The 17,990-nt window shown below is 43.2% G+C and overlaps 1 protein-coding gene across 7 annotated transcripts in view; it reads right to left on the reverse strand.

The window, feature by feature from the left end:
- Window positions 1-282: 282 nt before the first annotated feature.
- The window catches only part of MARK2 (microtubule affinity regulating kinase 2), a 59,613-nt gene continuing 41,905 nt past the window's right edge, over window positions 283-17,990 (reverse strand). For 5 of the 7 annotated variants that reach the window (XM_044269445.1, XM_044269441.1, XM_044269439.1 and 2 more), the window contains 2 exons: window positions 5,389-5,433; window positions 283-2,124 (listed from right to left, as the gene is read on the reverse strand). In XM_044269445.1, the coding sequence (XP_044125380.1) occupies window positions 1,779-2,124; window positions 5,389-5,433 (391 nt within the window). In that variant the 3' untranslated portion in view covers window positions 283-1,778. The remainder of the gene's footprint in view (window positions 2,125-5,388; window positions 5,434-17,990) is intronic. The other 2 variants (XM_044269443.1, XM_044269442.1) reach the window with 1 other exon arrangement.

Below are 17,990 nucleotides of genomic sequence, written 5' to 3' on the forward strand. Positions count from 1 at the left end.
CTCCTGGCCTATCCTTACAAATGCTCGTTTGGTTTAGCGCGTATATGTCCTGAACAATGAGAACGCTGCTGACAGGCACCGGCTTATCTCCAGAGAACAAAAAAAATCAGGCAGCGTAATCCAACTGCCTGACAATCAGCCGACAGATGAGACCCCCCATATACATTAGACAGGCTGCCAGACCTGCCAAAATTGCTGCGTTCAGCATCCATTTATCTAATGTGTATGACCAGCTTAAAAGAGAGAGAGATAAAATAAAAACTTACTCTCGAGCCAGTCCTATGCAGTGGCTGGAAATTTCGGCTATTTATTCCATTAGTAAGCTGTAATAAATCAATGTAAGATCGTTGGTTTCGTATTGCTGAAAGCTTTCATGTACGGGAGACGGAGAATGGCGAGGTGTGGTTTAATAAAACAATAAGAAAACGTCTTTGTCACAGAACTTCTCTTTTTTCCAAACAGCAATTAAATCATTCACACAAAAAAAAAAATTGCAAATCTGGTAAGTAATCACCCCCTGTATGCCAAAGGTAACTACTTCACCCCTCAACTGCAGCTGGGAGTCACACAGATTTCCAATTGATATTTACAACAGATAAATCCTGCAACTGCCGCTGAGGGGTTTATTGGAAAGTCCGATAGGATGTACTGAATCACAGGCATTTCCTCAGCAAGGCAGCCTCCATTCATTCCATCAGAAGAAAGAAGTATTTCACTGATCCTTTCCTGGATTTCAATCTAGCTGTAGACGGATATGTACATTGTGATCACTGCAGTCAGCATGGAGAAGGGTGCACTCTGTATACTGTGACATTGTAATAGTGATGTGCTGCCATACTGCCAAGGCTGGAGAAGACGTGGGAACACTGAACATGGAGGAGTAAATCAAAGTGGGCACCTCCTATGCTCTCTTGTATAAAGCCCCGACCTGGATAACCGCTTTTTTAGTAATGAAACATACAAAGGAAGGGAAAAGACGAGTCACTTAAACTAGACAGAAATATGTTAACCTACATTTGCATTAGAATTGTTGTCTGTATTTTGTACCATGGAGTAACTGAAGATGTACCCACCACTAAGCTGCACAACCAGCTTATATCCCACAGAAACCATAATGCTATGACATGATGGGCAAAATAACAATGGAAAAGAAAATAATAATATATCGGAATGCCCACTCCTCCTACCAAACCTAGTGACCCACAACAGCTTACTCCACATTGAGCAGTCTTCACGGTACCTGTGTTGTATCGCCACCCTGAGCTAGTAGTTCAGTGTCTTAGACATTATTTTTTTTATATAACAAACTCTGTACAAAGGAGCTGGGGACTGTTTGTGGATAAAGCAAAGGGGCAGATGTTTCCCCTTAAATCTGCTGTGGTCTGATTTGTAAAACTGTATTAAGTAGGATACAGTTGCACATTTCATAGAAGGGCCAACCATTCTAGCTCGCTTTCTACAAGACTTATTCTTTTTAGCAGTCTATTAGATAATCTGAGTCCCAAACCCAATCTTTAAAAAAAACAAAAAAACATTATAAATCTATTTCAAATAAAATAACCCTCAAAACCACCAATGAAAGGAGCAGTAGTTTATCGCAGAGCACCCTGCCCGCTTCCATTTATATCACCGCTGAGCCCTTTCCAGGGCATGCCAGCACAGAGCCAAAATGGAAATCCTGGCATCCTCTTGGTTAAAAGAGCTGGTCAGGCTGGGGAGGGGTGCCTGGTAAGTGTCTCATTTTGTCTCTCTAATCCCTTACAGAGCAATAAGCTCTGTTAAAGTTTAAGTTCGTTGGCAATTTTGGAAGCAATGTTCTTAAATGCCATGGAGGTGCCTGAAATTCTCTTGAAACGCACACCATTCAGGGAGAGCCGTGGAAGCTTGCACACCTCCATCTCCCACTGTACATAGCTGTCATGACCCGGGGAGCCATGGACACAAAGCAGCATGTACTTCTCTTGTGACTCATGTTGGCAGTTATTGGCATCCAGCACTTTGCAGATTTCACTCATCATCTCATTAGGCTCCATTGAGCTGGTGGTTTTCATGCTCCATGTGAAGCGCAATGAGCGTGGCTTGGAGTCCCTCAGGTCATCTTTTTCTGGAACAGTCAAATGAGGTCTGGAGAAACAGACAAGATACAAATCATATATACCATCATATATAAAAAGTATATAAAGATGTTGCTTTACCAAACTGGAGTTGCAAACCTATAGTTGAAGAAAGAAAATTTGAAGATTAACGGGAGGACATACAGAACATTTACATGGCGACTTCCTTTTCATCTTTTCAACTGCAGATCCGCAATTTTCAGGCTCTTCTTCTGTCATCCAAGAGTGCCGCACAGCACACTGTGTATTCATAGCCCAACATACTTGCCCAATCCTGCTCTTGAAATGGCCAAACTTAATGCTGTATAACACTGGCCAATAATCGCCAACGGTGGCAGATCACACTGTCTAATGACTATCTGCCGCCGGCAAACCGCTAGACAACATGGGGACAAGCGATGGCATAGCATTCATAGCCTCCTGTGATAGCAGCAGTCTCCTCCGCTAGCTAGCAAGCGATTCCCTCCCGACAATTGCTTGCTGATCTGCCTGTCTAATCCAAGCTTTAGGGCAGCAGGAATTGCCTTGTGCCACCAAATGCACAGTATGGATCAGGCAGTCTTGGATGGCAGAATAGGAGCACGAGGATTGGCGGATCTGCAGCTAAACAATGAAAAGGAAGGCACCAGGTAAGTGTTCTGTCTGTACCCCAGCTAAAGCAAATTTGTTTTCTTAAAGGGGTTATCCCATCTTAGACAATGGGGGCATATCGCTAGGATATGCCCCCATTGTCTGATAGGTGCAGGTCCCACCTCTGGGACCCGCACCTACAACAAGAACGGACCCGGGGAGAGTTGTGGCTGGAGGACCCCGGGTTTCCAAGGGTCCGTCCACCACCAGGCACAGCTCCCCGCCTCTCCCATTAAAGTGAATGGGAGCGCACCGCGCATGCACGGCCAACGCTCCCATTCATTTCTATGGGGCCAACGGAAATAGCCGGGCACCGAGCCAGCACTATTTTCGGCGGCTCCATAGAAATGAACGGAGGGCGGCTGCGCATGCGCTGTGCGCCCTCCTCCACTTTCTCTGCTCCGTTCTCCTTGTAGGTGCGGGTCCCAGCGGTGGGACCCGCACCTATCAGACAATGGGGGCATATCCTAGTGATATGCCCCCATTGTCTAAGATGGTATAACCCCTTTAAACTGGAGGGTTGCTTTAACTTATTTAAAGGGGTTATCCAATATTATACATACCCCCCTCCCAATGCCCGAGCCCCTCCTATAGACGATACTTACCCGGCCCCCGAAGTTCTCCCTGTCGCATGGATGAAAACATCTGCCAACGGGGGGAGCAGCCAATAGCAGGCCACGATGGTGACCAGCCTCCCTACATCACTCTCGATCAAAACATATGGCGACAGGGAGATGCAGTGGCTGCCATACAGGAATCCAGAGGGACGCAGGTGCCGCAGACCATGTAAGTATCGTCTATAGGAGGTGCCCGGGCTTTGTTGGGGGGGGGGGGGGGGTATTTCTACTATTGAATAATCCCTTTAAAAGAACTTCAGTAAGCAGCTACCCTCCGCATAGTTTACAGAATTAAAAATGTATGCCCTTTCAAAGTGTGAAGATGTCTGCACCTAAATCTGTGCGAGATCCGCCAACAATCTACATCCTATACATGTGGATGGGATTTCCGCTACTCCGTTCACATACAACCGCAAATTTCTTTTGGTGTGTGGTGAAAAAAAACATGCCATTAAAGTAAATAGCATGTCATTAATTTCAGATAAGAAAAAAAACTAAGTTTAGCCCCACTGAATGCTAATGGGTAAATCCTAGAGCGAGTCTGCAGCACACCACAGCTAATGCGTGGCAGGTGAAGGTAAAGCCTGGGATTTGTTGCAGAAATACACATTCGATTTTACCCGGACGTATGATCATACAGATATAAAACTTTTGCTGACGGCCCTTTGATATCGGTAAGTTGTGCCTGTTTTATCTGCTGTGGTTCTGGATGAAAAACTAAGCATCACACTGCCCTTAAATCAGTGAGCATCCATTTGATGCTAATACTAGGCAGGATATAGATGTCACTACTTTTAGGGTATGTTCAAAAGTGGCATCTCTACCGCAGGTAAAAGTGTAAATTACAAGTGTAAAGTAAAAATTTATATAAAAAATAATTATAATAATACACTCCAATTTCTTTTCTTTCATATGCCTTACTCGGACATGTTTATGCTTAAAGTTCCAATAACAAAAATAAAAAATACCAAAGCACAATGTTACTGAGCAAGTGCCACTCACTTTATCTGTTAGATGGAGATATTAAAAAGAAAAAGCCACATACAAACAATTACTGGGTCTCATGTATCAAAGAAGGGTTGTTAGGGTTGGCAGCTTACACCAGTAACTGCACATGTCCAGCTCCAGTCCTGGAACACCAATGCATTATGAGAGTTACAGGACTGATGAGAGCTGAATTCTGATGTGCAATGTGTACCAAAATTACAGTAGAGGATGTGACTTTTCTTAAAAGGATAGCCCAAGATTTTTTTCTTTAAATAGCATGGACACACATATCAAATCTTAGCAGGAATATTTGTTATGCTGAATGAAAACAGCAGTGATGCCCATAAGTACCGCAGATGACCACTGTGGGCAATAAATGGCCCAGCAGTCACATCGCTGCAGCAGAAGGAAGGGGGCTTGGGTGCCAAGTATACATTATAATTTTTGTATTATTAAATCCATGTCCCTGCCATTTCCCCCTTTTAACACCAATGATTTGCAGCAGGAAAGAAAAAAAAGAAAAAAACATTTTTAAGCATTCTGCAGAAACTAAAACCGGACGTGGAACCTTTCACGTGGAAAGCCCACAGATTTAACCAATTGTACTGTATGAGTGAAATCAATAGCAGGAAGTGTGTTCATTCAGTTTGAAGGTGCAGATTCTCTATGTGGTGTATTGACCAGGCCTTAAAAAGCTTTTCATAAATCACTGCTGATCCACTGAAATGTGCTGTTCTGCGCGGTAAATACTCATGAGCTGTAGAAGACAACATAGTGCAGCTCTTCAATACATCAGGATCAAAATTATTTAGGATCAGATTCCAGAGGGAAAGAAGAAGAGCGAGCCCACAGAGAGTAAGTGGTTCAGGGAGTGAACAAGGAAACAAAAAGGTAAGGGAGCAAGAGTTAAAAGTATACTGCAAGCTCAGCAGGAAGACGAGGTGGAAACAGGAGAGTAATGGCAAATAAAAAATGACATGAGATAGGAAATGATTAGGAATGTGAAGAATGCTACCAAGACAATGTCATGGATCTCTCACCTGGTGCTCTCCACTCGATCTTTCCCTTCTGGTTCATTTGGGTTCCTCAAAAGAGAGAGGTAAAAAAACAGGCTGTTCAATGTGTGCACTCTGAACTCCACTGTGCATGGCTCGTCTACAGCTTATGCTTTCTTATATCCTTATTGTAATACAATTTAACAAGCATTTTACTTTTTTCCCCAAAGATGAACCATCCAACTATGTAATAAAAACTGCTTTTAAGGGAAGAGATCTTCCAGAAATTCTCATTTCAGAAAACTTTTTTTTTTTTTTTTTAAGATTTGGCATTGACATGATAAGCGATATGATTTTTATTTCGTAATTAGAAGTGTTGTCAAAAGCAGATATGCATAGTAGGATATTTAGCAAAAACTCCCACAAAACCAACTACATTTTCCGTTCGGATACTTGCGCTTTTCTTGGGCGTAGTAAGGTAAATGTAGCATTGATCAGCAATGAATGAAAAACTTTTGAGAATAACAGTACGTACAAAATATAATATATATGTAATGTCTACATAGAATATTGTTAAATACTACTATGCTTTAAAATGTACCTCCAAGGATACTCTTCTGCCCAATTTGCCATGGAGAGACGGAGTACATGCAGAACACTCACCAATGCTGTAACGTTGCGTCTCTCCGCGCCTGGCGTCAGATGGAGCGGTTCAATATCTCCGGAGGTACACTTTTAATCTATGTCTGCTCCCATGCATGAGATTTGGAGCTCTGCACCAAAAAAAAATAGCGCTCCAACCACAATATATACCGTACAAGCGCTGTGTTCTGTTTACCTGCTCGACATTGCAGCCACGGGCAGGTGTGGTTACAGCTCAGCTGTTCCATTTATTTCAATGGAACTGCTCCCTCCCGTTCACTGTATTACATCTATACTGCAATGTCGACAGCGAGCAGGGATTCAGTGAAGAGAAGGCAGCGCTCGTACAAGCGAGGATTTCTATTCAAGCAGCGATCCTGAGGATAGGTCATCAATATAGCAAAAAGAGGAGAAACCCTTTAAAATGTCCCCCCACCTGTATGACCTTATGGGGGGCACAAAGTAAAAAATAAAGATAAAAATGCTAATAAAATAATCAAAAATTAAAACTAGAACGCCACTATAGTCTACACAGCTACCTCCTCCCTGTGTAAGCAATCCCAGTAAAAAAAAAAAAGCCATAACTGAAATAGGACACAATTCTAAAAAGTTTTTTAAATGTACTTTGTGCTATAAGAAAATAGAAAAACTTACTCTTTCCCCAATAATTATTTAAATAACCAAACCAAAAAAAATATGGCTTTCGAGGAAGTGAAAAAACACAAGTGTGTCTGGTCATGAGTGGGAGGAAAGGCCTGGTCTTGATATGCAGTACAATCTGCAGGCAGCAGGTTATAGAGCAGGAGGAGCTGAGCAGATTGAGTTATAGTTTTGTGAAAAACGATTCTGTAAAACTTTTAATTTATACATTTACCGTATATCTCTGCCTTTTCAGATTTAAGATCCGCGGGGGGAGGTGTTATCAGTGACTGACAGCGTTCTCTGTGTAAGTGTGTATACAGGGATAGTTATCAGGTAAAGAGCACAGGGGTGGTCATAAATTACAAGTTTTACTTAGTCTTTTCCCATAAACCTATATATCAATCTGGTATATACCAATCTGCTCAGCTCCTCCGGCTGTAGAACATGCTGACTGCAGATTGCACTGCATCTTGTGGTGACAAGTTCCCTTTAAGGCAATGATCACAGTGATTGACAGCTTTCCCTGATTGAACTCAAACTGCATGGGAAGGAAAAGGAGAACTCACAGGCGCACTCTAAATGCAGTATTCTTCTGTAAAAAGGTCTGCACTGTCACACTCAAAGTACCCAAAACTATACAGAGCCGAGCTCTGCGCTAACATGAAGACTCAAGTGCTCATGCACAGCAGTCCTGACAATGTATTTCAGCACAGCTTTAAAGGGGTTGTCTCACTTCAGCAAGTGGCATTTATCATGAAGAGAAAGTTAATACAAGCCACTTACTAAATGTATTGTTATTACCCATATTGCTTCCTTTGCTGGCTGGATTCATTTTTCTATCACATTATACACTGCTTGTTTCCATGGTTACAGACCACCCTGCAATCCATTAGCGGTGGTCTTGCTTGCACAATATAGGAAAAAGCACTAGCCTATGTGAGCTTCCACTGTTCTGACCACCAGAGGCTGACACTTTACAGTAGTGTGCAAGCACAACCACCACTGATGGATTGCAGGGTGGTCTGTAACCATGGAAACGAGCAATGTATAATGTGATGTTAAAATGAATCCAGCCAGCAAAGGAAGCAATATGAGTAGTAACAATACATTACTAAGTGGCTTGTATTAACTATCTCTACATGAGACAATGCCTTTAAATGCTATGGAAAATGTAAAAAACTGGACTCTTGGGGACTTGCGTATTAGCAATCAGAGGAAACAAAATGACCGCGGTCCCATTAGTTCACACAAAACCTGTCCTGATCACACATGAGGACCAGTTACTTTACAACACTGAGGTAAAGAGCTGCCTCCTCCTCTCTACTTGTCAGGGATTATGGTCCTGAATACAGATAAGAACTTTAGCTGAATCTCTGGGGAATTTAGTTCATGAGGAGACATGAAGTACAGAGAGGACAGACAGGACGGACTGTGGTAATGGAGAATGTATACAAGTGCTGCTGCTCATTAGCCACACCTCGCCTCCTCTCATGTCTCCTCATCATCTCCATTCCCACAGAGATTCACCTGCATTCAGGATCAGAGCAGAGAGGATGAGGCAGCACTATGGCTCATTGTGGTGAAGTAACTTGTCCTACTATTTATTATAAAATAATATTTAAGTATTTTCATTTTTTTAATTCCTGGAGAACCCCTTTAAAGGGCTTCTGTCACCCCACTAAAGTGATTTTTTTTTTTTGGGCTAGTGAAATTAGTTATATTGCGATATATCACAATATAATTGTGTTACTTACTTTGATCCAGCAGTTTCTTCAAAAAACGAAGTTTTATCATATGTAAATTCGGTCTCTAACAGCAAGTAGGGCGGCTACTTGCTGCTAGCTGCTGCAGAAATCCGCCCCCTCGCCGTGTTGATTGACAGGGCCAGCCGGGATCTCCTCCTCCGGCCAGCCCTGTTGGCATTTCAAAAATCGCGCGCCTCTGTTGATTCGGCGCAGGCGCTCTGAGATGAGGAGGCTCGTCTCCTCAGCACTCCCTCAGTGCGCCTGCGCCGATGACATCACCGAAATAGAAGATGTCATCGGCGCAGGCGCACTGAGGGAGTGCTGAGGAGACGAGCCTCCTCATCTCAGAGCGCCTGCGCCGAATCAACAGAGGCGCGCGATTTTTGAAATGCCAACAGGGCTGGCCGGAGGAGGAGATCCCGGCTGGCCCTGTCAATCAACACGGCGAGGGGGCGGATTTCTGCAGCAGCTAGCAGCAAGTAGCCGCCCTACTTGCTGTTAGAGACCGAATTTACATATGATAAAACTTCGTTTTTTGAAGAAACTGCTGGATCAAAGTAAGTAACACAATTATATTGTGATATATCGCAATATAACTAATTTCACCAGCCCAAAAAAAAAAAAACCACTTTAGTGGGGTGACAGAAGCCCTTTAAGTTACACTAAAATTGAAAAAAGTCAGTTAAAAACCATTTGTGCATCCATGCTGCATGTCCGTTTCTCACACTGTTAAAAATGGCCAAGAAAAACTGATGAATTTCATTGGCTTTTTTTTATAAAGTTCCCAACCCCTGCAGAGCCCTCGGTACACATAATGTTGCCCATAATGGCGCCCAGCAATAATGGCCCCATCTGTAATAATGGGCCCCATAGTGGCCCCATCTGTAATAATGGCCCATAGTGGCCCCCATCTGTAATAATGTCCCCCATAGTGGCCGTCATCTATAATAATCCTGCCCATTTGTAATAATAGCCCTCATAGTGGCCGCCAGTAATATTTCATTTTAGCAACTAACAAAAAAAAAAAAAAGTATTTGGATGCGCAATTGCTTGATGACATCACCGCATGCCCCCAGCATGCGCATGTCCTGAGCGCAGGTCTTTCAGCAGGTCCTTTTGAATAAAGGGAGGAGTGACTGCCTCTGCAGGTGGATGAGCCGAGTATTTTTTTATATTTTTTTTTTAACTCCCTAGAAGGCCACATTGTCCTAGTGTACCTGTTTTTAACGGCTCTAAGAAGTAGGGTTGCACCGGGTATTGCACAGTATAGTATCAGCTTTCCGCGTGCGCCATGTTCTCTTCACTAGCACAGTGGAGAAGGAGGGAGTCCCTCCCTACTGACGCAGCTGCCGCTGCCACCAGTGGGGAGATAGCAGGGAGGAGGAGGGGAGGAGCTGTGGCCAATGCACAACCAATGAATGTAAAACACATGAATTCAAGTATAGGAGGCCGAAGGTGCCGGTACCGGGATCACATACCCGGCACCCAGCCTCAAAAACGGGTCATGTGATCCGCCGAACCGCGGCAATTAACCCCTCAGGTGCCACACCTGAGGGGTTAATTGCCACGGTTCGGTGGATCACATGCCCAGTTATTGAGGCTGGGTGCCGGGTATGTGATACCGCTGCCGGCACCTGCGGCCTCCTATGCTTGAATTAATGTATTAATTACATTGATTTGTGGTGCCGATTCGTTGCTATGCGAGGTGGAAGCAGGCGGTCAGGGTCCTGAACCAGCAGTAACTTTTACTTCAACTTTAAATCAGTGCATCTTTATTAACTTACAATGAAGCTCCGGTAACAGGAGCTTCATTACTCACGTGATGCACCTGCTCCGCCTGCTTCATTCATAAAGTGGGCGGAGCAGGTGTGTCATGTGAGTGAGTGACGTTACTCCACCGCCCGCTCTGCCTGTTACTGGAGCTTCATTATATTTGTAAGGTAATACAGATCATAGAGCTAATTTAAAGTTCAAGTAAAAGTTACTGCCAGTTAAGGAATAGTCTGAATACTGATGTGGCCAGTGTATTGGGAGATCTGTGCCATCCATAGATCCCGATCCGCCTAACAGCGTGTCATCCACAGATCCGCCTAACAGCGTGTCATCCACAGATCCGCCTAACAGCGTGTCATCCACAGATCCGCCTAACAGCGTGTCATCCACAGATCCGCCTAACAGCGTGTCATCCACAGATCCGCCTAACAGCGTGTCATCCACAGATCCGCCTAACAGCGTGTCATCCACAGATCCGCCTAACAGCGTGTCATCCACAGATCCGCCTAACAGCGTGTCATCCACAGATCCGCCTAACAGCGTGTCATCCACAGATCCCCCATAACTTGTCTTTTTTTACATTGTAATGCAAAATTATGTAACTCCTAAATTTGTTTTATTATGGTCTTTGAAAATAAATTTAAGTAAATTCATATAAACCCCTTTTTTTTTTTCATTTTGGTGTTTTTCCCTGATTAATCAATGAAATTATTGACAACTAATCGATTATTCAAATAATTGTTAGCTGCAGCCCTAGACCAGAGTCCAACAAAGAAAAAAACTGAAATGAGGAGATAACACCAACTAATTAGTGCTATTCTAATATCTGTGAATTATTTCAGTCTCTGCAAAATCTAAAAACTAATATGCAGTGACTGTAATGTACCACAGCATATTAACATATAAAAAAAAAATATATTATACCCAACATCAAAAGTGTTGCTCACGACAACTCAAAAGTATGATTCATAAAGGCGCCCAATGTATGCAGAAGGTGAGGAGGAAGCTGGTGGGTGGTATAAACTGCATCTGACTGCTTATTATGCATCGGCTATGAGGAGGTAGGCTGGGGGAAATCTGCAGCAACTCATCTCTTCACTAATGCTTGGATTAAAGGAACACAACCTAGAAATGGATGTCAAAAGGTAAACCAGGACTAGAGATGCCCTTGGGGGTTGCAGATAAAGGAGTCCTGCTGATCTGTTTCACTTTCAGACTGGAGACGGATTGAGGAAAGGGAGGAGCCAAGGAGGCGGGGCATAATGATCTTGTCCTACTGCAGACAGGACACAGTATGGAGGTGCCTGCTCCAGGCCTCCAGCCACTTACAGTTTTATAGTTTGCCACAAGATTGGGCCCCTCTTCAGATGACCTCCTGAGACTTTCTCAGTTTTAACTATACTATGACAGAAAACAGGATCAAAGGAAAAGAGAAGATGAAAGGAGAAAGTGCTCCTAGATAAGGTAAAGTACCGTATTTTTTTCCCTATAAGACGCACCTAGGTTTTAGGAAACTATTAAACCGCATAAATATACAGGAAAAATGAACTTTCACGCAATAAACCATAAGTGTCTCTCTCCAACAGCCCCCAAATTTGGGAGGTATGCAATGGCCATATAGCCTAAGCGCAGCTTAGCACCAATGAAGTGATTGGGACTGAGGTGTGATACCAAGCACTGCCGCTATACAATGTCTGGTGTGTGCTTGGCGAGATGAGAGAAAGCAGCAGCACTACTGCGAGCGCTGCTGCCTTTTCAAACAGCCGATTGGCGAAGGTTCAGGGGGTCCAACCCCCACAGATCTGATACTGATGACCAATCTAGAGAATAGGTCATCAGTAGAGATGAGCGAATTTCCGCTTATGAAATTCGCTCACACTTCGGTTGTTGGTAAAAGGTGAATTGCGTTATGAATTCTTTTACCACGGACCATAACGCAATTCTATGACGGAATGCCTTTAGAGGCATTTCGTTATTCATTCAGTCATAATAGAAGACTATGGGCTGCAAAATGGATCAGTCCGTTTCTGTTATGCAGGGGAGGACTACATAACACAATTCACCTTTTACCAACAAACGAAGTGTGAACGAATTTCATAAGCGGAAATTCGTATAGGTGGGGATGCGAATCACAAAACGAATTGAGACTCAGATTTCTACACGTTTTCATAAGCATTAATCTTTTTTTACTTTTAAAAAGGGTTTAGACTAATTCTTAAAACGGTCCACTGTTCCTGCTGTGACCACGTCCTGAGGAAGTCCATTCCACAGTTCTTACAGTAAAGAAGCTTTGACGCTTCCGAAGACTGAACCTTTTCTTCTCTAGTTGGAGGCAGTGCCCCCTTGTCTTTTGAGGGCATTTTACATGGAACAGCTTTTCACCTTATTTTTTGTATGGCCCATTTATATATTTGTATAGGGTACTCATGTCCCCCCTTAGACGTTTCTTCTCAAGACTAAATAAATTCTTTTAATCTTTCTTTATAACCAAGACCCTCCATGCCCCTTATCAGTTTAGTCGCTCTCCTCTGTACTCTCTCCAGCTGCAGAGCATCCTTTCTATGGACTGGTGCCCAGAACTGAACTGCATATTCCAGATGAGGCCGCAGCAATGCTTTGTAAAGTGGTAATATTACATCCCTGCCCCGCAAGTCCATGCCTCGTTTAATGCATGACAGTGTCCTGGTGGCCTTAGAAGCAGCCGATTGACATTGTGCGCTGTAATTTAATCTACCATCAGCAAGGACACCCAAATCCTTCTCTACAAGTGACTCTCCCAGTGTTACTTCCCCTAGGACATATGAAGCACGGAGATTATTACTACCAAGATGCATAACTTTACATTTGTCCACATTGAACCTTGTTTGTCAAGTTGATGCCCAATCACTCAGTGTTCAAGTCAGCTTGTAGTATATGGACATCTTGCATAGACTGCACAGTACTACATAGCTTAGTGTCATCTGCAAAAATAGAAATGGTTAATTATTAATCCCCTCCTCAATATCATTAATAAATAAATAATAAAGGGCTCAGCACTGAACCTTGGGGTCACCACTTATAACCCGGGACCATTCTGAATAGGAATCATTGACCACAACTCTCTGGACACAGTCCTTCAGCCAGTTTTCAATCTTTTTTAAATATGGGCACCACGTTTGCCATGCGCTGTACCAGTCCCTAGAGAATCCTTAAAAATTATAAACAGGGGCACAGCACAGAACCCCAGTTCAGGACCTGCATTAGGCCAGTGTAGAGAGCAGCTGCTAAGAGCATCTCTCTCTCGGAGGACCCAACATGAAATATTAAATTTGAACATTCAGAACTGAAACACTTCATTCTCAATGAAGATGTTCACACATGCAAACTACTATGTTTTCAAAAATACGGCATATTCAGGACTGCTAATCAATGTCAGTAAGGAAGTCAGAGTTTGAAAAACCGTACATTACCACTTTATATTCTTATGCAAAAAATACTGTTATTCGGTTCCTCCAACTCAAGATCAAACCTCAAAACTTTCAGACAACTTCTACCTCTAAACTGAAAGAGCATTCCATACACATCACATTGGTGTCTACAGCACCGCCGTCAATATGACTTGAGGACTATACTTATTCTTTCTTTTTGCAACACCGACAAAAAAATATAAATAAAAAATAAAATCAGACAACCCCTGTAAACTGCCTAAAATAACAAATATATGCTCACCGTTTTTTTTCCCTCTGCTACTTCCTGCGATGCTCTCCGATCCTCACCACTGTTCTTTGTTCTGGCTGCAGCGGTGACGTTCTGTGCATACAAAGTCACCTCAGCAGAGATGTCTCATCACTGCTGCAGCCAAGAAGATTAGATCAGCAGTGGGACGGGAGCACAGCTCTCAAACAGGGAGCAAAACAGCAGATGAGTATTCATTCATTTGCTCTTTTAAGCCACTTACAGGGGTTGCCCGACTTTTTATAACTCAGACAACCTCTTTAAAAAAAATAAAAACCCATACAAGTCTACCCGAATTAATCCTTCTAGCACCATCTAGTATATAATATAAATCTCCCACATACTAACATGGTTCAGAACTGCATTTACAATAAACCCAGGAATGGATCTTCTCAGAGACCTTGAAGATAAATCTCTAAACCCATTTTTAGAAAATAATAACAAATCAGTCACAAACAGTGGCTTACTACCGAAACATTTATTCTGAGAAGACTGTACCACTGTACACAGGCTATGCATACTGCTAGAATAAAGAGTCCCTATGGCAGAGTTCTTCAACCAGCAGACCGCAGTTCATACCCATTTTGAAAGCCAGCTGATCAGATTCCAGAGACCTGCCATCACAGATGCTTTGTCATCAGGAGCGAACTACCGTTGGGGAGTGGGCAACACAAGATTCCTGACATTATCCAAGGTAAAGCGTTGTGTGCAGCAGCGCCTTGAAGGAAGGTAGACCCTTGAGATCTGAATTCATTTTAGGAGTCTGGTCTGGGGTTTGAATTCATTTTAGCGGTCCTAAGGTTCGAAGTAGATTTAGCAGTCTTGTCTGAGATCTGACTTAAAGGGGTTGTCCAGGTTCAGAGCTGAACCCGGACATATCTTCATCTTCACCCAGGCAGCCCCACTGACTTGAGCATCAGACCAGTTCATGCTCTGATGCTCTCCTTTGCCCTGCGCTAAATCGCGCAGTGCAAAGGCATTTTTATGAGTTCCAGTGACGTACCGGGGCTCTCCATAGGGCTGCCAGGAAGCCCAGTGACTTCACCGGCACTTATGGGCAGACTTTAGAGCTGCCCTAGCCAATAAAACTGCTAGGGCAGCGCTAAAGACCGCCCATCAGAGCCAGTGACATCACCAAACACACTGCCGTGCCGCCCGGCAGTGTGTTATGATAAACAAGAGCCCTTGCCCTGCGTGATCTAGCGCAGGGCAAGGGAGCACATCGGAGCATGAGATGCTCTGATGCCAACATCAGGTGGGCTGCCTGGGTGAAAATATGGGTATGTCCGGGTTCAGCTCTGAACTCGGACAACCCCTTTAAGTCTTACCTTGGGCCTGAATGAGTTTAGGGATCTGGAGTTTTAATTTTGGGACGTGGTCCTGTCTTTCGGCTAACAAGTAAAATAAGTCCTAACACGTATATTTTTACTAGGTCTGCAAAATGTCAATGAGAAGACAACTCAACTATTGGTGTTCAACTCAACCCATTACCTGACCACAGTTGTGGGTAAGCGGACCTTTAAAGGGGTTTTCCAGTCTTTCGGCACTGATGCTCTATCCTCAGGATAGGTCATCAATATCAGATGGGTTAGGGTTCGACACCCATTAACCCGGCAATCAGCTGATTTCTGAAGTGTCCAGCACCGAAAACAAGACATTGGATTGAGCAGGAAGCAGAAAACTATTCACGGTGTACTGCACTTTCAGCTCCAATTCATGTGGCACACTGTGTGAAGACCCTATCACGAGTTATCATTGTAATAAGGAACATAGGACTATTGTATGTTAAACCTATAAGAAAACATCCTATGGGTGCCTCCATGGGGGTGGGGTGGGAACAAAGGTGCAGGATGGGCACCATATTATAGATCACCAATATGGACAAGTGAATAAAGTCTAAGGCCTCTTTCAGAAAAGCATGTCATTTTTAAAAATCACGCTGTGTGTGAACATGATTCCCCATTATGGAAGCTGTGTCTCTCTGCATGACCTCACTTCTACAGAATTATACTGACTGTATAATTCAGTAGATACTGCTCATGCAGATACACACAGCATTATAAATCAGTATAATGCCATGGTGTCCTGTGAAATAAGACCTGTTCATAACGGGAAATCACGCTCACACGCGGTGCGAGCTTTCCGCACGGGACATTCTTGTCTGAAACTAGCCACTATGCATGTTGTAGGATAAGAACATATCAAGTGTACACTTGTATCCTGCACTGATCAACCTGTTGTGTTCTCCCAAGACTACCATCCCCAGCAGTGAAGGGATGTGATTTCCATAACCTTTATGAATAAGCCGGTACGGTGAAGACAGATAGGGCAGTAGTTAAAGGCAAGAGCTTTTTGTGAAATACATGCAGACAAAAAGCTCATTTTCTCTCACACACTATGAAGCACAAAACTTCACATTTACACTCATAGCAAGGGAAGCTATGACATTATTACTCAAGTCTTAAAATGAAGGAGGCTATGAAAGGAAAGGTTGTTGGTTTTTCCAAGTCCTTCACATATGTATGAATACGAGCATGATTTTTATTGAAGGGGTTTTCACATAAACATGTGTCGCTTACATAGTATAGGGGACGCTTCCATCATGAGAACAGGGGTCGGTCCAGTGAATGAAGCGATGGTCACACATGTGCACTACTGCTCCATTCATACAGTGGACTCAGGACCTCTGTTCTGGTGACTGATGGGGGGCTCAGCAGTCTGACGCACAGTGATCATATATTTATACCTACACTGTGTATGGGGGATAAACGTTTATGGAAAACCCGCTCAACGTCTAGTGAACTATATAAGCAATGCAGCAATACCTGTGAGTGAGGAGGGTGTTCAGAGCTAGACAATTATACATATTCTATAACTTAAAAGGGGTGATCTGATTTCAGAACCATCCCCCCCACGTGCCGGGCCCCTCACAGGTAATGTACTTACCCCGCTCCCTGCACACCAATGAAAACATCCGGTGTCCGGATAACCCCTTTAATGATGGATCTGATTGTATGTACTTCCATCAATTTTTTATATGTAAATGACGTTTGCTACACTCTGCTTTTACACCCGAAAGAAAGAGACTTACTTGTATATAAAACAGAACCTTTTGGCCTGCTACATTACTCTAAGCATACAATTTAGGAACATACTGTAAGTTTCCAAATACAAAAGTTTAACTTATTTCAGAATGGCAAAATTTCCTTTAAGACAGGGGGCTCCAATAAAATTCTCAAGCTTCCTATAAAGACAGACTAGAAATGTCATGTTCACGTGTTATATAAATTACTATGGTTATGCATGGGGGGTACTTGTGTAGAAGTGCAAGTCAATAGCTTGTTCTCTATACCGTACAAAAATAATTGCCCTTGCCTTTATTTTATTACATTATTATCTCTTTTTCTCTAGTACACAAGAAATGCATTGATTTATTCCCACCACACTGAGGACCCTATTTTAGAGTCAGCACATGTTGATTACAACCCCCTCTCAGTCTCTCCGATGCAGAAAGCCGGCCGTGAATAAGCAGATGACTCCTATATTCACGCAGACTGATCTCGCAACTGTCCAGATGGTAGGTAACATGGTATCTGGAGTGCAGGGTAGGGAGCACAAATACCTGGGAGAGTATGTATGAGAAAAGTGTAGGGAGGCGAGAAAAGGCCCACTATATGGTATATCAAAGCTGCAAGGTGTCGAGCACCAAACAAAAAAAATACAATAAAAACTTTGGACACTGCAGAATTAAGACAACCTTGTCCCTCTGGCTTGCTATATACATTATATATGCCTGATACTCTAATCCCAGATATACTTTGGCAAGTCGTCCTACAATAGTAAAATGCAATTTAATAAAATGTATTTACACGTGCCACAAGCTGAGGTGTAGGGAAAAGCTCCGCGGCACAAACATAAGGGCAAAAAACAGTCCTAGCTGCAGTGTGCAAAGCTTCTGTCAGTGGAAAGTGTCTACAATATGGACAGAACGAAAAAGAGTAAGAAGCAAGATGCAGAAACAAACCCAGAAAAGAATGGCTATACCCATAAATGACAGAGAGACATGAGGCCAATCAGGCTGCTACAAGGAGAATGTGACCCGTGCTACACATATTCACAATCTCATGTTCC

The sequence above is a fragment of the Bufo gargarizans genome, chromosome 10 (genome assembly GCF_014858855.1).
Source record: "Bufo gargarizans isolate SCDJY-AF-19 chromosome 10, ASM1485885v1, whole genome shotgun sequence".
NCBI lineage: Eukaryota > Metazoa > Chordata > Amphibia > Anura > Bufonidae > Bufo > Bufo gargarizans.